Source organism: Gossypium raimondii, chromosome 12, assembly GCF_025698545.1.
Source record: "Gossypium raimondii isolate GPD5lz chromosome 12, ASM2569854v1, whole genome shotgun sequence".
Lineage (NCBI taxonomy): Eukaryota > Viridiplantae > Streptophyta > Magnoliopsida > Malvales > Malvaceae > Gossypium > Gossypium raimondii.
In genome coordinates this window covers 47319936-47339786 of record NC_068576.1, presented here as the reverse complement: position 1 = coordinate 47339786, position 19851 = coordinate 47319936, and the positions used below count along the sequence as shown (strand labels likewise).

General features: G+C 30.6%; 1 protein-coding gene across 1 annotated transcript; it reads right to left on the bottom strand.

Moving 5' to 3' along the window:
* Positions 1-11459: 11459 nt before the first annotated feature.
* Positions 11460-13650, bottom strand: LOC105764573 (transcription factor TCP12). The gene has a single exon (XM_012583201.2). The coding sequence runs from the start codon at positions 13172-13174 to the stop codon at positions 11669-11671; it is 1506 nt and encodes a 501-aa protein (XP_012438655.1). The 5' UTR covers positions 13175-13650; the 3' UTR covers positions 11460-11668.
* Positions 13651-19851: the final 6201 nt, after the last annotated feature.

Genomic DNA, 19851 nt, shown 5'->3' with positions numbered 1-19851 from the left:
ATCTCGAACACACGATCGAAACTCGAACAGAAAAAGAAGACATAGGACAGGCTCCAAGGCGTGTATCAAGCCACTATCTTTAAGGTTATATTCGCCCACACCTACCTTCGGTGTGCAAATGAGTTCCAAGCAAATTAACCTCGAGGATACAATGAAGCCAATGACTATTTGCGTTTTGCACTGACAAGAATAGTCCACTATGCACTAAGCAATGTATAACAAAAAAAAAACTCAATTTCTACAAAGGATTTCTGCAGTAATACTTTATAGAATAATCTAATAATATTAGAAAATGAAGGAAGGAAAGAAAGAAAGAATATTAGAATTTGTTGATATGATTTCCAAATGAAATCCTATTCCTATTTATAGGAATTTTCATGTCTCTTCATAGAGACATCTTTCAATAGGTGTCTTTATGAATAAATAAATAATAATTATTCATTTAATTTTGTAACTATTCAAATAATATTTTTGAATAGTTATAATTTAAAAAAAATCAAATGATATAACTTTTGACTAATAACCAAAAGATTTATCTTTTGATTAATTACACCCATTCATTTATAGTTATTGGGATACTATAAATATTTGAAAATATTCCAACAATCTTCTCCCATTTTCAACATATTTAGATTTTGATATTCTTGAAAATCAAATTGCATAAATAAAGGTGTCTTACGATTAAACCTTCACTTTGTGAAAACATGTTAAAGTTAATCGAAATTGCATGGTAGACTAAGCTTTGAACCAACTATTTCATTTGATTAACTGAACACATCTCACACAATGATTTCAACATCGGTCAATGCATAGTATCTAGGGACACTATTATAGCCATGTGTCTATGTCTTCTTTTCATGAGTGCTGTCAGAGCCAAGCCCTTGAGCTCCTAGAAGCGACCACACTTCCACTTACATAGGTGGATCCCATCAAAAGTGTTCCCGTAATTATAACACTCTAACATATTTATTATGTTATGGGTCCATTAAGAGTACATTACTCATCATTCCCTTATCATTACGGGTACCTAGCACTTTAATCTTAGGATGTATTTATTTATAGTGCTAACAGTCACATACTAATGATGTACTTTGTCTCATTGAACTCAAGACTTGACATTATACCAAGCGTTGAGTCGAGTTTCCATCATGGGTGACTCTAATTAATAGGCTTGAGTCCCATCCCTTTTGAGGTCCTTTTTACTGCATCTCTAGCAAGACTTTTTGTCAAATGATCTGCCAAAATTTTTACTTGACCTCACATAATTAATAGTGATCACTCTATCAGAGATTAATTGTCGGACATAACTATGTCTTAATTCAATGTGTCTAAACTTTCCATTATATACTTGGCTATATGCCTTTGCTAGAGTAGCCTCACTATCACAACAGATAGAAATAGGTGAAATTGGCTTAGGCCATAAAGGTACATCATAAAGCAAATTTCTTAACCATTCTGCTTCTTTAGATGCAACGGCTAATGCAATAAATTCTGCTGCCATGGTGGAATCAGTAATACATGTTTGTTTCTTGGAACCCTAAGAAATGACTCCTCCACCAAGAATGAAGATCCATCCACTAGTAGATGCATGATCTTCCAAACTTGTAATCCAACTAGCATCCGAATACCCTTCTAAAACTGGAGGATATCCATTATAACACAATCCATAGTTAATAGTTTTCTCTAAAACTGGAGGATATCCATTATAACACAATCCATAGTTAATAGTTTTCTTTAAGTACATAAGTACTCTATTCAAAGCTTGCCAATGCAAACTACTTGGATTACTTGTGTACCTACTCAATTTTCCAACAGCATATGCAATATCTGGTCTTGTACAAGTCATTATGTACATAAGACAACCAATTAGACTTGCATATTTCAATTGATCAATTTTCCTACCAGCATTAGATACTAATTTTAATTGAAGATCCATGGGTGTAGATGTTGGTATACAGTTGAAAAGATCAAACTTTTTAAGCATATTTTCAATGTAATGCGATTGTGATAAAGCTATAGTGCTTTCATCTCGGGTTATTTTAATCTCAAGAATAACATCTGCTACACCCATATCCTTCATAGCAAAGTTGTTTGACAAAAATTTCTTTGTGTTTTCTATTTGTTCCAAATCCGTGCCAAAAATGAGCATGTCATCTACATATAAGCAAATTATGACACCTTTTCCATTTTCAAATTTGCTATATATGCACTTATCAGATTCATTTATTTTATAGCCATTAGCTAAAACAACCTTGTCGAACTTTTGGTGCCATTGTTTTGGTGCTTGTTTAAGCCCATATAAAGATTTAACAAGCTTACATACCTTATGCTTTTGTCCTGGAACAACAAATCCTTCCGGTTGCTCCATGTACACTTCCTCTTCCTATTCACCATTTAAATATACAGTTTTAACATCCATTTGGTGAACAACCAAATTTTATATAGAGGTAAGTGATATTAAGAGTCTAATTGTAGCAATTCTTGCTACTGGAGCATAGGTATCAAAGTAATCAATACCTTGTCTTTGTGTAAAACCTTTTGCTACCAACCTTGCTTTAAATTTATCAATGGTTACATCGACCTTCATTTTCTTTTTGAAGATCCATTTACAACCTATTGGTTTGGAACCTGGTGGAAGATCAACTAAGATCCAAGTTTGATTTCCTATTATTGAATCTATCTCATCATTTATTGCTTCTTTCCAAAAAGCAGAGTCTTGAGATTTTACTGCCTCTTCAAATGTAATAGGATCAGATTCAGTATTATAACAATAAGGTACCTTATTGCATATACTTTCACCTTTTCCTTCTACAAGAAACATAATGAAATCTGGTCCAAAATCTTTGACCTTTTTAATCCTCTTACTTCTTAATTCTTGACAAGATTCATCATTATTATCAATTTGTTTCAATGGAATCTCATTCTCATTTGAAGAATGAATCAATTGTTGTGGTTGTAATTGTCTTGATATAGAATTAAATATATTTTCATCAAAAATAGCATCTCTTGATTCAATAATAGTATTAATTGAAATTGAATCATTTGGTTCAATTACCATGAACCTATATGCCTTGCTATTATGTGCATAACCTATAAATATGCATTCAATTCCTCTTTCACCTAACTTTTTACGTTTAGGTGTTGGAACTTTTACAATAGCTCTACAACCCCAAACTTTCAAATAATTAAAGTTTGGTTTCCTTTTCTTCTATTGTTCATAGGGGGTTATTTTAGTTTCCTTATTAGGAACTCTATTAGAACAGCTTCTCCCAAAAAACCTTGTCCAAGACCTGAATATGATATCATTGAATTTACCATTTCAGTCAAGACTCTATTTTTTCTTTCAGCTACACCATTTTGTTGTGGTGTGTAAGGGGCTAAAACTTGATGGACAATTCCAGTGAGTTCAAAATAAGTTGGATTATAGTATTCTCCACCTCTATCCGATCTTAAGCACTTGATAAATGATTCACACTGAAGTTCAACTTCAGATTGATAAACTTTAAATTTATCAAGCGCTTCATCTTTTGAATGCAATAAATATACATAATAATATCTAGAACAATCATCAATAAAAGTAACAAAATATTTCTTTCCACCTAATGTAGGAGTATTATGCAAGTCACATAAATCACTATGTATCAAATCAAGCAATTTTGTTTTTCTTTTAACCTTAGGGAAAGGATTTCTTGTAATTTTGGTCAACATACATGTATCGCATTTTCAATATTATTATTAAAAAAGGAATTAAATCTAATTTATACATGTCATTCAATTTTCTATAATTCAAATGTCCTAATCTATAATGCCACAAATAAAAGATTCAACCATATAAGCGAAATAGTATTTTTATTCTTATTAATAATATTAAGTTTGAACATGCTCTCATGCATATACCCTTTCCTCACAAAAATTCCTCCCTTAGACAAAATAAACTTATTTGCCTTAAAAACAAGTTTGAAACCAAACTTATTCAACAGACTTCCAGGCACTAAATTCTTCCTAACTTCTGGTACATAATATACATCATTTAAGGTTAAAACCTTTCCAAAAGTGAATTGTAGTTCAATGCCCTTTGCCTTTAATTGTCAAGGTGGAAGAATTTCTCATGTACAAGACATTGTCATTTTCACATTGTGTGAACTTTGTGAACATGCTTTTATCTTTGCACACATGTTTGGTTGCTCCGGTATCAATCCATCATGTATTATCATCTTGTGCCATATTAATTTCAGATATCATTGCAACGAACTTTTCGTTATTATCAGCCTTAGAAGATGATTTCTTCTTTAAAAATTGACATTCATTCTTGAAATGTCCCGGCTTTCCACAATGATAGTATGAGCCCTTTTGTTTCTTTTTGAACTTAGGTGCTCTATCAGTCTGATTGAACTTTCTCTTGAATGGTTTAGTAGTCTGTACTTCCTCCGTAACATGTACTTTGGCATTTTTAGAATTTAGGTTCTGATCTTGTTTTCGATACTCTTCTTTAATACGAAGATGATTTGCCAAAGCCTCAAGAGATATTTCCTCTTTTTTATGTTTTAGACTTCTTTTAAAGTCTTTCCAAGATGGAGGAAGTTTGTCTATTATGGAGGATACCACAATCATTTCATCCATTTTCATATCATATTGCTTAAATTGATTCAAAGATCTTTTCAATATCACGAAATTGTTCCATAATGAACGACCATCAACCATTTGATAATTATTGAAACGACTGACAAGAAATTTCTTACTTGTAACATCTTCAGTCATGTATCTTGCCTCCAATTTGTCCCATAATTCTTTAGCGGTGACCTCGTTTTGGTAGGTGTCGAACAAACCATCAGATAAACCATTCAATATGTGGCCCATGCACATGTAGTCAGCATTGTCCCATTTTTGTCTTTCTCGGGTTGCAGCAACAGATTCGTTTTCATTCTCTTCAGGTCTTGGAGTATCCAAAACATAAGCAATCTTCAAAGTTGATAATAAGAAGTGCATCTTTTTCTGCCATCGTCGAAAATTGCCACCATCGAACCGATCAAGTTTAACAAAGTTGGAAGCCAACTCTCTTAGTGTTCCACTTTCATGTGTTGTGGTAGTCATAATGAAATATAACCTTAAAATTGTTAGTTCAAAACTCCGGTAAGGAAAATCTCGAACACACGATCGAAACTCGAACAGAAAAAAAAGTAATAGGACAGGCTCCAAGGCGTGTATCAAGCCACTATCTTTAAGATTATATTCGCCCCAACCTACCTTCGGTGTGCAAATGAGTTCCAAGCAAATTAACCTCGAGGATACAATGAAGCCAATGACTATTTGCGTTTTGCACTGACGAGAATAGTCCACTATGCACTGAGCAATGTATAACAAAAAAAACTCAATTTCTACAAAGGATTTTTGCAGTAATACTTTATAGAATAATCTAATAATATTAGAAAATGAAGGAAGGAAAGAAAGAGTATTAGAATTTGTTGATATGATTTCCAAATGAAATCCCATTCCTATTTAGAGGAATTTTCATGTCTCTTCATAGAGATATCTTTCAATAGGTGTCTTTATGAATAAATAAATAATAATAATTATTCATTTAATTTTGTAACTATTCAAATAATATTTTTGAATAGTTATAATTCTTTTAAAAAAATCAAATGATATAACTTTTGACCAATGACCAAAAGATTTATCTTTTGGTTAATTACACCCATTCATTTATAGTTATTGGGATACTATAAATATTTGAAAATATTCCAACAGTTTATTCTAAGACTTGAAAGTTACAATTTAGTTTAGATGTTGTAATGATATAACAAATTTTTTTTTGGATATATTGTGTTTTATTGATCCAAGTAGCCAAAACTTTGCTACAAAATTACAATGAAACACTTTTATATGTTCATATCTTCATCCTATACATGTGTGATATGTTGTGTTGTACAATAAGTTCCTTTCTTGAACAAAAAAGTATTTTTTCAATCTCGTACATAATGCAATAATAAGCTTCACTTAAAGAGACATTTAATGGCTTGCTAAAGTACAACAAATGTGAATTGTTATCTCCTCAAAAATACCTTTCAACTAAGTCTTCAGTATGAATAAAATGATGAAGATCTTCTTAATATGAACTTCCTTGGAGATCATATCTCTTCAAATATGGAAGCTTCGATCCCATAAAAAATATTCATAGCATCATTTCTTAACATGATTTACCCACATTATGTCTTTAGTATAGGGTCAGTAAAGATCCTTAAAGATATGCTATTAAAAGGTCCAACAATTTTGATCAAAGGATGCCAACTAAATATGGCAAGTTACACTGGTTTGCTAGATGCACATTAAGTTACATCTGGAGTTGTATCACATAAAGAACACCTTATTTGAAAGGTGATTTTTAATCCATCGTTTAAAGAGCCAAAATCAATTAAAATATAATTTTTAAATAAAATTACATACTTATTTTTATCGAAAGCAAGGAACATAAATTAAATTTCAAGAGAATGTGATTTGATAAATGTAACCTATAGCATGTGTCAAGAATAATTCTATAGGTTCCAAAAGATTAAACTTTAGAAATGGATTTATTTCCCATGAAAATAGTCTTTTCTCTGTTAATGGAACCCTTTTGTAAAGAACTTCTTTATGGAATTAGAGGAGGAGCATCTATAAAATATGCTTTATTCATGAAAGAATGTAGATTAACTCTCTTTGCAAACTATTCCTCTTGTTATCTTTTTTGGTATGCCATTTCTTTTCATAGAAGTAGAAAATTCTCCACTTACATATGTGCTACTTAATGTGCTTTTTCCATTTTGTGTTTTGTTCGTGCTTATAATTTTTTCCCTTTATTACCCTATAATATCAAGAGGACATGTTATAATAATGGTTTCTTTACTTTCTTCCTTTTGTAAGTTTGTTTAGCCTTAAATATGTTATAACTTACTTTTAAATGCACCTAATTAAGGAGACAGAGAGGTGAGAATGAAGTACACTATAAATTGACCCCAAAATGATTAAAGGATTTGAGTTGATTTACCAGGTTGTTCATTTTCATTATGTGCTCATGGACACCTCTTGACCCTTGACCACTAACTTAATTGTATACCTTAATAGTTGAAGTTGTTATGAGCATACTTGCTAGTGCTTTATCATAAGTTTTTATAATCATGATTACGATTGAAAAGCTCCTAGATTACACATAGATTTTCTCTTATCATCCTTAGGCTTCTATGGTGTATCTATCCTTAAGCAAAATCCAAGTCTAAGTATTCCAATATAATGAGTATTTGTTCATTCCAATAAAATAAATTGGAATCAATCGAGTCGAGAATGCTAGGCATATAGTTTTATGGAGAAGCTATGCTAATAGCTGTAACATAGCGTGAACTATAAAAATAATTAAGTGATCATTAGTGTCATATATTGAGTAATATAACACATTATTAAGACGTTAAGGTAATGTAATGCTCTTGATTCACTCTCAAATGTGTGACCATAATATCTCATAATGAGAAATCTATTACATCATCATAACCAATCTTTGGGTTAAGGTAATGGCATGCTATTAATTCACTTTCAAAGTTTTGATTTGAGATATTAATGCTTTTAGTTATCACAACTCGATTTCTTTTTTATTCTAATTTCATAGTCATTTACTTATAAAACTTGTTTCATCTACCAATAATAATGTCATTGTGAATGAGTCACTTTGAAGACAACCAATTTGACCAAATTAAAAATTTTAGTGAATGGTCAAACTTTAATTTTATAAGCTCTCAAGATACAACAAATTAAAAAATTATGATTTTTTATTAAATTGTGAACTATAAAATATAATAGCTTTTATAAAATAAAATTTACACAATATACTTTTACGAATCAAATAATATATACCTTGAGTAATTTTAAGTTTGGAACTTGAACTATGATTTATATGGTACAAATTCAATCATAAAATAGTAGAATTTAAGATAAAACTTATTGGTTTTTATTATTATGAAAAGAGGGATGCTTGATATTTTTTCTCTTTTACTGTTTTTGATGTTCGATTTTAAATGATGAGAAAATTATTAACTTTTTTTTTTTAATGGAGAGGAACTAAGGGCTTTTATTTCCTATTTTCATAATTACTCAAATTATCACAGAATATGTACGATTACTCCTTTAGTGTATGAATTGTACAAATACATGACTGGTGTTAATTTGAAACATTAACATTGTAAGATTAAGCTTAATAAGATTAAATATGTAAGAATTTGGTGAATGTATCATTCATTGAATAATTATGGTCACAAATCTCATAAATTCCAGCAACCCAATCACAGTTAGAAACATAACGGAGGGATAGCGTGACACGTTAAGATATTGAAAACTGACAGAAGTGTGGCTTATTACTCTTGCTAGACAATACGATGTGGTACTAATGAAGGTTTAGTAATTTCGATGTTTAGGAAATTTTTTAGCATTTGAGGAAGCTTCATGATTTTTTGTTTTTTATTTGCAAGCTGGTTTAGGTTAAAAGTAGAATAATAAAAGAATGAAGTTGTTTTGGTGGAACTAATTTGTTTTCGCTTGTGGAATTCATATAAATGGTTTAGCATTTAACCCATGAGGCGGCGGCCAGGCTGGGGTACAACAGTTGGGTAGAGGGTGATCATTGATGAGCTAGTACTTGGTGTGTGTATCTAATGTACCTAATTTGTTTTCTTGCAGGTTTTGGTTTGGGAAACATTAAAGTTTGAGTTTGGAGATACGTAGTTATCAGCATTAGTTGGCAGATAACATTGTCCCAGAGCAGGTTGCAGGTGTTCCCCTCTCCACCCATCAAACATAATCTTCTTGGGTGTGTTATCCTTTTTAATTTCTCGGCCCAATTTTTCCGCATTTCCCATATTGTAACTTTGATATATTCTTCATCCATCATTTCGCCTAACCACAAGTTTCAACTTGCTATGTCCACCTCTATCTGTCACCCTCATCACAGTTTAGTTACGTCTTACTTACACTTGTTGAGCAATAAAGTATTAAAGGTAAATGCAGCCTTGGCTAGTTTTCCCAATATTCTCACATCGACCGTCACAAAGATTTTCTGATCCTTCCTTCAGTTAGACACCAAACTCCAATACCTAGTAGAGACCAGAATTAATGGTTGTCTTTTTAGTCTTCGATCACTATCACATAAGGAGCTTGATATTGAAAAACAGAAGCATAATGCTTGGTGATATGAATGCATTAGAGTTTATCTTTTGATCGTTCGTACCTCTAAGAATTCATTATGTACTTCTGATTGTTGCATAAATGGAATGCAGAAATTTTATTAGGAAACTACATAGGATTGAAGATTGAGATAACATTCAAAAATATGATGTGATAGCCAAGAAAAGTTTATGAAAACAGGCAGGAAAGCCATCTAACTTGACATTTAGATCAATCACGAAAGCTGGCTGTTCTTCCTTGTGGCCTGTACGTTCATATACAGAAAAGGTGCATATGTTGCAACTTATGCATTAGTTCTCAATATATCACCTAGATAAAATATAACTGTTAGATATTGAGGAAGGGATTGGTATATGGATTAATTTGCAGTAAACTGTTATAGAAAGAGTTTAGTTTCTGTTCAGATCGATTGAGTTGGGAGAAATCAATTGAAAAGTATTGTTTGATTAATTTTTCAGCATGATGTGCTTTATTTCTTATTATACATGACCAGGAAAAACTATTATTGATATAATTGTTTACATAGGCAAAGCAGCTAGGAAATACTACGACCAAAATTTCAAGTTCTTTATTCCTGGTTAATCTGTATGTGCTTTCTTGAGTAAATAATCAAGAAGTAACAGTACAGTTCAAAAGAAAAAATCAGGAAGTAAAGGGTATGAAGAGACAGAGAGAAGACGAAGTAGCTTTAACTCCTTTTGCAAAAGTTTATTGGTAGGAATGAATTCTTGGGTAATTAGCAAAATAAATGCATACCTGCCTTTCAGTCTTCAATGGTATTGATGCATATGCTCCCCAACCAACCAAGCTTCTCCGAATGATTTTACAATGTCATCATTTGCTTTCTTGCTATGCCTATTTATGCATGGTTTCTGTTTTTCTTTTTTTAGAACAACACAATATATGATTGGACATTTAGACCCTGATGATGATTTGGCTTACTAGCTTAATATAGATATTAAGAACCCGGAAAGCATGAGCGACTAATACAAATGGTAAAATCAATTAAGATACTATAGGTTTGTCCTGTGTTCCATAGGGCTTATGTGATCTTATAGGTTTTAAGTGCAATACGTTTACAGCTAAAAATCAACAAAATAAGGCTACAAACAGTTCGTCAAAGGACCAAAGAAATAAAGTTGGAGCAGATGGACCATTAAGATTGTCAGACATTAAGGTGAGGAAATAAACTCTACAGATTAACTGTATTCATAATATTTGAAAAAAAAAAAAAGGAATCTGCAATGCTACAGCATGCAATGGTAAGTAGAGTGTCTGCCGAAGTATAGGCCAGTAATAGAAATCACCTTGGGGTAATCTAACTTACTGAAATCTGAAGTTCAACAGAAGCATGTCATGACACGATAACAAACAAATTTCCTATACATAATTTTTTTTCTTGATTTATTTATGTGTTCTTGTTACTGTAAAATTACACTCTTCACTTGCACTAAAAAGGCACGACTTGTTACTTTTCAGTAACTCCTTTGTGATCAATAATCATGCTGGGTTTTCAGTTATCTAAGACATGTTTTTGACAGAAAAGTGTTGAAGGTTAGAACCATAAATGTTCTATTAAAGGTTAGCCCTTTAATTACCTCTGTTGTATTCTATATCTAATGAATAGATATGGTCAGAATTTCATCATTGATTTGTAATATTATGATGTATATATTATATACGCTATATATTGTTATTGAGAAAAAAATTCATCAGGATAAAAGAAGATAGTTTTGAAAAATATAAATATTTCTATATGAGATTACTAACAGCACGTACGCCCTTGTATAGGAATTCTTGTTGCAACCTGTAACTGAGATGGCGAAAACTACATATAAATAACCATGCCTGCAGTGCATTGAATCTCAAATTATGTTTGGTGATAACAATGTCTTGTCCATAGCTATTATAAGGTGCTTTTGAACAAATTAACTCTACAAGGAAAGAAAATGAAGAGTCCCACGGTTCAAATTAAGCCTAGCTAGTTATGACACAGATTGAGTCCTTGCTAGGCTCCTAGCTAGCTAATGCAATACATGCAAAAGGCACTAAAAAACTTGAGCACTCCTTTTCATCAATGATTATTTATATTCCTTTTTCTTCTTTTCACCCTAAATCATATACCTACATATATATATATAATGTGAACATTCATCTTCCTCACCAGTGGAAGATAAACATGATATTAATTTCATTGTCTTGATTAGTTCAATAATATACAATTTGTCTCTGATTTAGGGGGCTACTTTATATCATAGTGACGAGAAAAAACACATTCAGATATACGAGAATGGCAAACCACAAAGTCAAATTCTGATAAATTTGATAGAAGAAATACAACAATATTTAGTCCATTCCACCATTACTTAGCGGAGAGGATTCATCACACGGAAATCAAATTGAAGATAGCCGAACAATTTTTGTTTAACATAATCAGGAAACAGGAAAGGGTTTATGAAAACAATTTTCATAAGTAAAAATGGTGGAATTTACTGGCAACAGCGGGATTTTCGTGGTAATCTGAATGCAAGCCAATGTGCGAGGAGGACATGAGAATTGAAGTAGGGTTTCTTCCTTCATGGGCATTTGAGGGGTTCGTCAAGTCTGAATTATGGTTCATCATTTTTGCATATGAGTTGGCAATGAGATTGGTGGTAGAATTTTCCGCTTGAGTATTTGAGTTGGACATAAAACTTGAACTAAACTTTTGCTCTTGCTCATTAGGGTCCGTCATGAAAATTATACTAGGGTTTTGTTCTTGGGTAATACCTGTTGAATCCTTGATGTTTGTCATCGCACAGTAACTGTAATGGATCCTCTCATTGTTCATGCCCCAATTTCCTGAAAATACTGGACAGTTTTCCGCTGAGTTTTCTTCCCTTGAGTCTGCAATGTTGTTTGAGTAATTAAACATGGATGACGATCTTGTGATGCCCAGGAATTTCTCAACGGTGCTTACAAAATCCATTTGATGTTCTATCGAGTCCGAGTCCGCAGTATTACGGTGGGGTTTTTCTGTCACAACCTTGAGACTATAGTTTGTTTCAGTAGAGGGGCCCGAATTTTCGCCAATTTCAAGAGGACTCGAGGACTGCAATTCTTCCAATTCATTAGGGTTGGACTCATCTGAACATTTATTTGTTTTTTCAAGATCTCTCATCCTCATTTTCTCTCTTGTTCTCTCCCTTGCTCTTGCTCTTGCCTTGTCCCTGGATTCTCTTGCAACAATATGATTGAATGAAACTTTACGTGATTTTCTTTCCTTTGTCACTCTAGCTGTAGTCGTACTTCTCATGGCTTCTCCACTTGCTATAATACCTTGCTGGTCTCCCATATTGTCTTGACACTCTTTGGCTGCCGACACTACTTCGCTTTCAGAGGTAGATGACACGCTCTTTCCTCCCTCACTGCATCTGTGCTTCAGTGCTGGGAGGTTTTCCGTGAGTTCCTTGATAGCAGCCTTGGATTTAGAGAAGAGCCATTCAATAGTTTTGCTTGCTTTGTCGAAGCCTAGCATGTCCTGAAGATCAAAAAACTTACGGGCAATTTGAAGTGACAATCTCATTCGCCGATCTCTTGGACCATGAGCTGTATAGATCTTGCTGTGCCTGTCTTTCTTTCCGGTTCTCTTTCGAGGAATCCCCTGCTTTGCACCGTTGCTACTACTTCTCTTCCGGTTGGGCGGCACCTTTTTGGTCTCCTTTATTGGAGGAGCTGCATTAATCTCGGAATCCGGTGGTGCCGTGTTGCTACTGGACCCCAAGATTTGTTGCTGTGCTTGGGATAAAAGGTGACTCATAAGCAACCCATCATCATCGTCATCGTCAAAAAAAGATGCAGGAAAGTTAAAAAAAGGAGGGGGGTGATCCTCCAGTGAAGAGTCTGCTGGGTGTTGATCAGCTGAAATAGAGTTTCCAGGCATGGCATGGATGGTCGAGGGACAAGGGTTGTAACTGTTGCTGGAAGGAAACATGGGTCTGCATACAGATCGTGTTCTTGAATCTAGGGGAAGCTGAAATATCACGCTAGTAGATGGTATTTATTGGAGACAAAAGTAGTTGTCCATCTTTTTTTTTTAAAAGGGGGAGGAGGAACTGAACTGGGGCAGCTTGAAAAAGAAAAGAAAGAGGGAACTACGGAAGTGAGTGGATACGAAGCACAGCACAGGTGGTGGGAGGCAGAGAAGCTATGAAAGCGAGGGGATATATTGATTAATTGAATGTGAAGCATAGCAATTAGCAAGCCCCAAGTTCCGGTGTTGTGACACTTCACGTGGGTGCTGGTAGTTGCTTGATGGCAACCCTTCCTATTTCTTTCTTATTATCTTTCTTATTTTTCAGATTAGATGAGAGAAAGAGTATCAGCAGAACTAACACCAGAGAGAGAGGCCACCTCTATTAAACCTAGCTAACTAGGGCTAAGGGTGAGAAGAAAAAAGCAAGCAAAGAAACACAAGGACAATAATTCAGTATAGCGCAGCTGAAGAAAGAGAAGCATATGTAGAGAGGGGGTAGAGTCTGCTTTTACAGCCCATGGATGGGTATTGCAAAGGCCTTTCTTTGACTGGGTGACCAAATGTCGCTTTCCCGGTTTCATTTCCCTCTGACTACTGTCTATGCCTTCATTGTTCATTGGTATCCTTCTTTCATTTTCTTCCTCCTTAATCTTCCTACCTCCTAATTAATTATTTCCATATCAACTAACTCTATTCTATGACCTCATTTGTTCATGCCCTTTCTTTCCTTCCTTCTTCCTTGGAACTCCTCTCACCTAATTCCTCTCGTTTTCTCCCCCAATATTCCTGTCTACGGTCACCAAATATTCTGAAATGTTAGATTAAAATTAGTTACTTCATAATTAAAAAAAAAAAAAGGTTCTCAACTCAAAAAATGGTATTAATGCATGGTAGAAATATTCATACGCAATACTACAAGTTAATCCAATGTGTGTATGTATCTCGCAGGGGCTTTTTCTTTATTGTTCTTAGTAATTAGTCCATCAGTCATGACAAACATTAATGGAAATTAAGTTTAGCTAATTTCAAATAAATATATCATCTAAAGATGTATGAATCATGAGTAACATATCTAGTCAATAGTCATAGTGGCAATTAAGTTCCTGCGCTCATTTTCTTGCAAACTATTTGCAGTTGCAGCCTTGGCTTTGCACATATGCAGCCTGTAGGTATGAGTGAGAAAAAGGAAAACTTGGTTATTTAATTTCCACCGATAGTTATATAATATAAATGTCTGCATGTCTAGTTAGTAGTAGTAGAAGTAGTACAACCCTATATCCATATCCATAAAGAGAGTTTCTGAAAACCCTAGTGCACGTGGGCTGATAAATTTAAGCAAATATTTCCATCGGAACAACATCATGATCTGCTAGTTGAAAGCCAGGTTACCAGTGCACTTTCTCATATATGCTAAATAACTTGTACCATTACTACATGAAGTTGTTTGCACAGTTAACCAAAAAAAAAACAAATAGCTAGCTTCAACTCTCCCACTTTGCATCGCATTCTAATTTCTTTATTTTTCCAAGCAGAAGATTTCAGTAAATAAACAATAATCGAGGTTAGTGCCATTTACTACGTAAAGTTTTGAACGTTGCCACTTGTCTGGATTGCGGGTGCTCTCAAATAATGGGACAGAGGTTGGTTACTCATAACAAGAGATAGGAAGGTAATTATCATTAAGTGTCAGGGAATAAACTACTTTGTCTTGAAAAGTTAAAAAAAGAAGAAAAGAAATCTCCAGTTTTGGAATTTGGATGCTCCGTTTATTCATTTATGGTATAGACACAACATTGTTTTATTTACCAACAAAATTGTTTTGTAAGTACCTCATCACGCTTGCTTTATATTACACCATATTTGGCAACCACACAAACTGCATATTTTTTTGCCCTCAAAATCATTTACTTTCTTCATGATGAGGTCTCCACTTTAATACCAACAATACATACAAATTTTATATAAGAATAAATAATTGTGTATATATAAAAATTCTTTTTTCATTATTTTAGTTTAAATTTACATTTTTAACAAATATATATTTACTTTTCAGAATATATAATCCATCTAAAATGAACAAGTTTATGTGAGATTTTGCAAAAAATTTTAAAAAAAAGTAAAATTTTAAAATTACTATAAAATAAATTATGCTTTTTAAATTGTTACATGTACAGTTAGAGGAACTATAAGTATCAAACTATTATAACATAAACTGTCCGTAGTATCACAAAGTAAAAATAAACCATTATAGCACAATCGAAATAAGAATTGGTACAATCCGGTTAAGGCCAACACAAACTGGATTAACTAAACTTAAGCCTACACATAACCGTACATGATGAAATTAAGACACTCACGTTTATAATTAAAATAAGTTATATGTTGGATTCATTGATTATTTAACACATATAAATTAACTTTGCCATAAAATTTTCAAACCTTTTCAACAATTTAATTTAATGTTGTTTCTAGTAAAATATTTTTGTTAACAATTATTTATGAAGTCAGTATTAAATTTAAGAAACCATTCAAATTCAATATTTTACCTCCTCAATCACATCAAAGCAAGTTTGTTAACTATTAAATTACAATTAAAAGTTTATTAATTATTTAATTAAATACAATCATAGCAAAAATTTTAGATTGAAAATGCAAGTTAATTCTAACTACTTAATTTCATCAATTAGAAAAAAAGTTACACACATTGTTAAAACCGTAAAACTCCGATGTGAGCTTAAAATTGTAAATCGAGATTTATCATGTCAAATCATTAAGAACAAAACTAGATGTAGAAGCGTAACTGAATCCACTGTTAAAGATTGCCTAGAAGGTTTTGATCTTCTAAGAAAATAGTTTCTCTCTTTGTATAACTCTTTTATGGGAATGAAATAAAATATGACAGAACCCTATTTCTTGGGAACCACTACTTATTATTAAATCAAATTTGGGTATTTATAATTTAACCCTCATCAAATTATAAATATAACTTATGGTATCTATATATTATTTCCATGACATTTTAATACCTATGGTAGCGTGCTTTATAATAGCTTTATATATTATACATATGTACTCATAATTGAGAAATTTAATCCAACGTCCATTTCCTTTTAAAATTGAATTAATTATTTATATATTTAAATTAGTTTACACACAATTCTAACTACTTATTTCCTCAATTAGAAAAAGTTAAACAATTCTATAGGAAATGTGATTGTAATGTAAAGATGTTTATTAATTATTACAACTTTTTATCACGCATGTGTAAATCACAAATATAAAATATAAATATGTATTTAAAAGAATATATAATAAATAATAAAGTGTATGACTTGAAACTAATTAATAATAACACATGAAATATGTACCATATTAAAATTTTAAAAAATATATTAAATTCTTTATGAGTTAATGTTAAGTTAACCCGTGACACCAACTAAATCAAGAGTTTTATTAATAGTATAGATAAAAGGATTAACTATGAAGAAAACAAATTTCATTAACACAAAATTGCATTTAGATAAAAACATTTAAAAGTAATCATCAAAATCATATAAATAAGGATTACAAAAGAAAAACAAAAGTAAATGGGTATATAAGCTCTTAAACTATGATAAAAAATTCAATTAAATTCCTCTACGAAAAACGTACTTAACTAAATCCTTAAATTCCCAAATTATAGTAATTAAATTTTTTGACCAATATTTTCCATCTTTGACCATTGCAGTACTAACGTGACTGTTAACGACGTTGATGTGGTGCTCCATGTTGCTTAGTTTCTAACATGGAAGTGCCATGTCAGTAAAAAATACAAAAATACAAAAAATTAAAAATTAAAAATATATTTGAAAAATATTTATTTTTTACTTGAATTAACCTATGGTTGTAATGTTTATTTCAAATTTATTTTTTTAAATTATTTTTTAATTGATACACATTTTAATTAGATATATTCACCTTTTTCATAAAAAAACTTTAAAATTAGAATTTATATACATTATTTCTAAAATATTTTTTATATATCCTAAAATCTACCAATAGAATTAAAATAAATAAATATGCATCATATTTTTAAATAAATATATTTTTAATATTTGAATAATTCAGAAAATCATCTTGAATGAACCTGGACATATAGTTGCCTAGATTCATTTCTTAACTTTTAAATGGTTTTATTACTTTTTAATTTTTGAACTTTTGAATTTTATTTAATATTTTTTATAAATTTTAATAATGTTTTACAAATTATAGGTTTTTTGAAAATACCTTTTATAAATTTAAAAATTTTAAGTTTGAAATGAACTTGGACAACCATTTGTCCATGTTTATTCCAATAAAAAATATAAATATTTTTAAAATATTAACAATAATTTAATAATACTGTTTTTAAACTATTTTAAAATTTTAACATGATTTAAAAACTAAAAACATAAATTTAAAAATTTACAAACAATACTAAAAACAATATCTAAAATTGCTAAAAATATAACTGTTTTAAAAACAATATTTAGAATCAATATTCTAAAAGCAGTTGAAACAGATTTTTAACCTAAGTATTGTTTTAAAAATATTTTATATTGTTAAAAGGTTAGTACACTTTTTATTCACAAACATTTAAAATTTACTATGTGTCTTCTTTTAAATATTTTATTATATTTTAAAAAGTTAAAACAATATATTTATAAAGCAATAAAACAATGTTTTACAATAAAAAAATCTGTAAAAACATAAGAGAGTGAGTAAATTTTCAAAAAATGACATTTTTTTAAAAAGTACTAGATTAGGTTGTTTTTTTGAAAAATTATGGGACTAAGTCAAAATAACAAAAATACTTCCAATTAGAAACGTTTTCAACGGATTTACAAGAAAGCGCTTTTCAGAGTATTGACAAAAAAACGCTTCCATGCGCTTTTCAACGGACTAAGAGTTTTATTTACAAGAAAGCGCTTCAATGTCTTTTTTTTTTAATCATTGGTGTCACCTCAAAACATGTATTTATATAGACCCCAAGTCTTATTTCCCTTGTTTTCTTAAGCGGTGTGGGATATGAATCTACATAGACTCATATTGTAGCTTGTTCCTAGACAATGTGAGATTGTTTACTTGTTTAATTAACAACATAACATTAAAGGCTACAACATTAAACTCTAACAGAATATATTTTGTTATCTTTAAATGTTATCCTTTTGTTTGAGATTTTTCAAATTATAATTTGAGGTTGGTCATTAGACAACTAATTATTATCTTTAAATTATTTTTGGGATAATTCGGGTAAATAATTAATGTTATTTATTTTATAATTTTTTATTTTCTTTCATTTTTTATCATGAAAATTTTATACATTCGCATCCGTATTTGTGTTATTTTTCGTTTTATAATCACATATTAATTTATATTTAAAATATTATTTACACTTCCAAATTTTTATCTTTTTTAAATAAGAAAAATAAAATATTCTCATAATAATTTTTTAAATATGTAAAATTATTTAAGTAATTTTCTTGATTGATTTAGTCTCAACTTGACACTAAATTTACATTATTCTTTTATTTTACTTTTTATAGGAAGAGAGGAGAGTTGATTCATGTCGAATCTAAAATTATGTGTTAATAGAAGACTAAATAATAATACAAATTCTTTTCAATGAATTATTTATTAACTAATGTACTTTTTACTTCTAGAAATATAGAGAAATGAATAAACATAACGGGTTAATACAATAATATCTATATTTAACATATTCAAAAATAAAAACTAAAATAGGTGTCACTATTATTATCTCTATTAAATTTCACACTTTAATATCTATATATAAAATATTATGTGTCACTATATGTGTAAGTTTGTCTTTCTTTTTTATTGGACTTTTTTACAAAGATAATATTTGTATAAGAGTTTATAATGTTTTCTTTGATTACAGTTTAATGTTGTATAAAATTTTTCTTTAATTTTAAAAATTAAATATAGTCTTTAATCTTATGTTGTTAGTTAAAAGAGTAAGCAATCCCACATTATTTAGAAACAAACTGCAAATGGATTGTGAGTGTATATAGATCCATATCCCACATCACTTAAGAAAATAAGGGAAAGGAGATTTGGGGTTTATATAAAGATCTGTTTTGTAAGTTTTATTTTCACAAGATGTGGCATCAAAAAATTAGAAATAAAAAGATATTAAGTGTAGAAAGTGCTTCTAACTGAAAGCGTTTTTTTTGTCAATACGCTTGAAACGCTTCTAGCTACAAGTATTTTTGTTGTTTCGGCCTAATCCCATGACTTTTAGAAAATACATCCTAATCCAATATTTAAAAAAAAAACAGCATTTGGGAAATTTACTCTAAAAGAACATTTTAAAATTTTTTTGTTATAATTAAAACTTATTTGTATGATTTTTCTAAATAAAATTAAATGTGCAATAAAATATTTCTTTTTAAAAATGTTTTATTTTTTACAGTATACTAAAATTATTCAATCTATTTGTAACTGTAATTTTAAATTTCATTTTAATTTTTAATTATGGTTTTTAATAACATCCATAATTGAATATCAAAATTTTATTTTTCTAATTATTCTTTACATGTGTTTGCAATTTTTAAAATTTTAATAATAAGTTTAAGGGTGAATATTTGGTACGT

What these genes read in the sequence shown, in the direction of transcription:
- LOC105764573 (XM_012583201.2), bottom strand. Translation starts at nt 13,174, where the DNA reads ATGTTTCCTTCCAGCAACAGTTACAACCCTTGTCCCTCGACCATCCAT.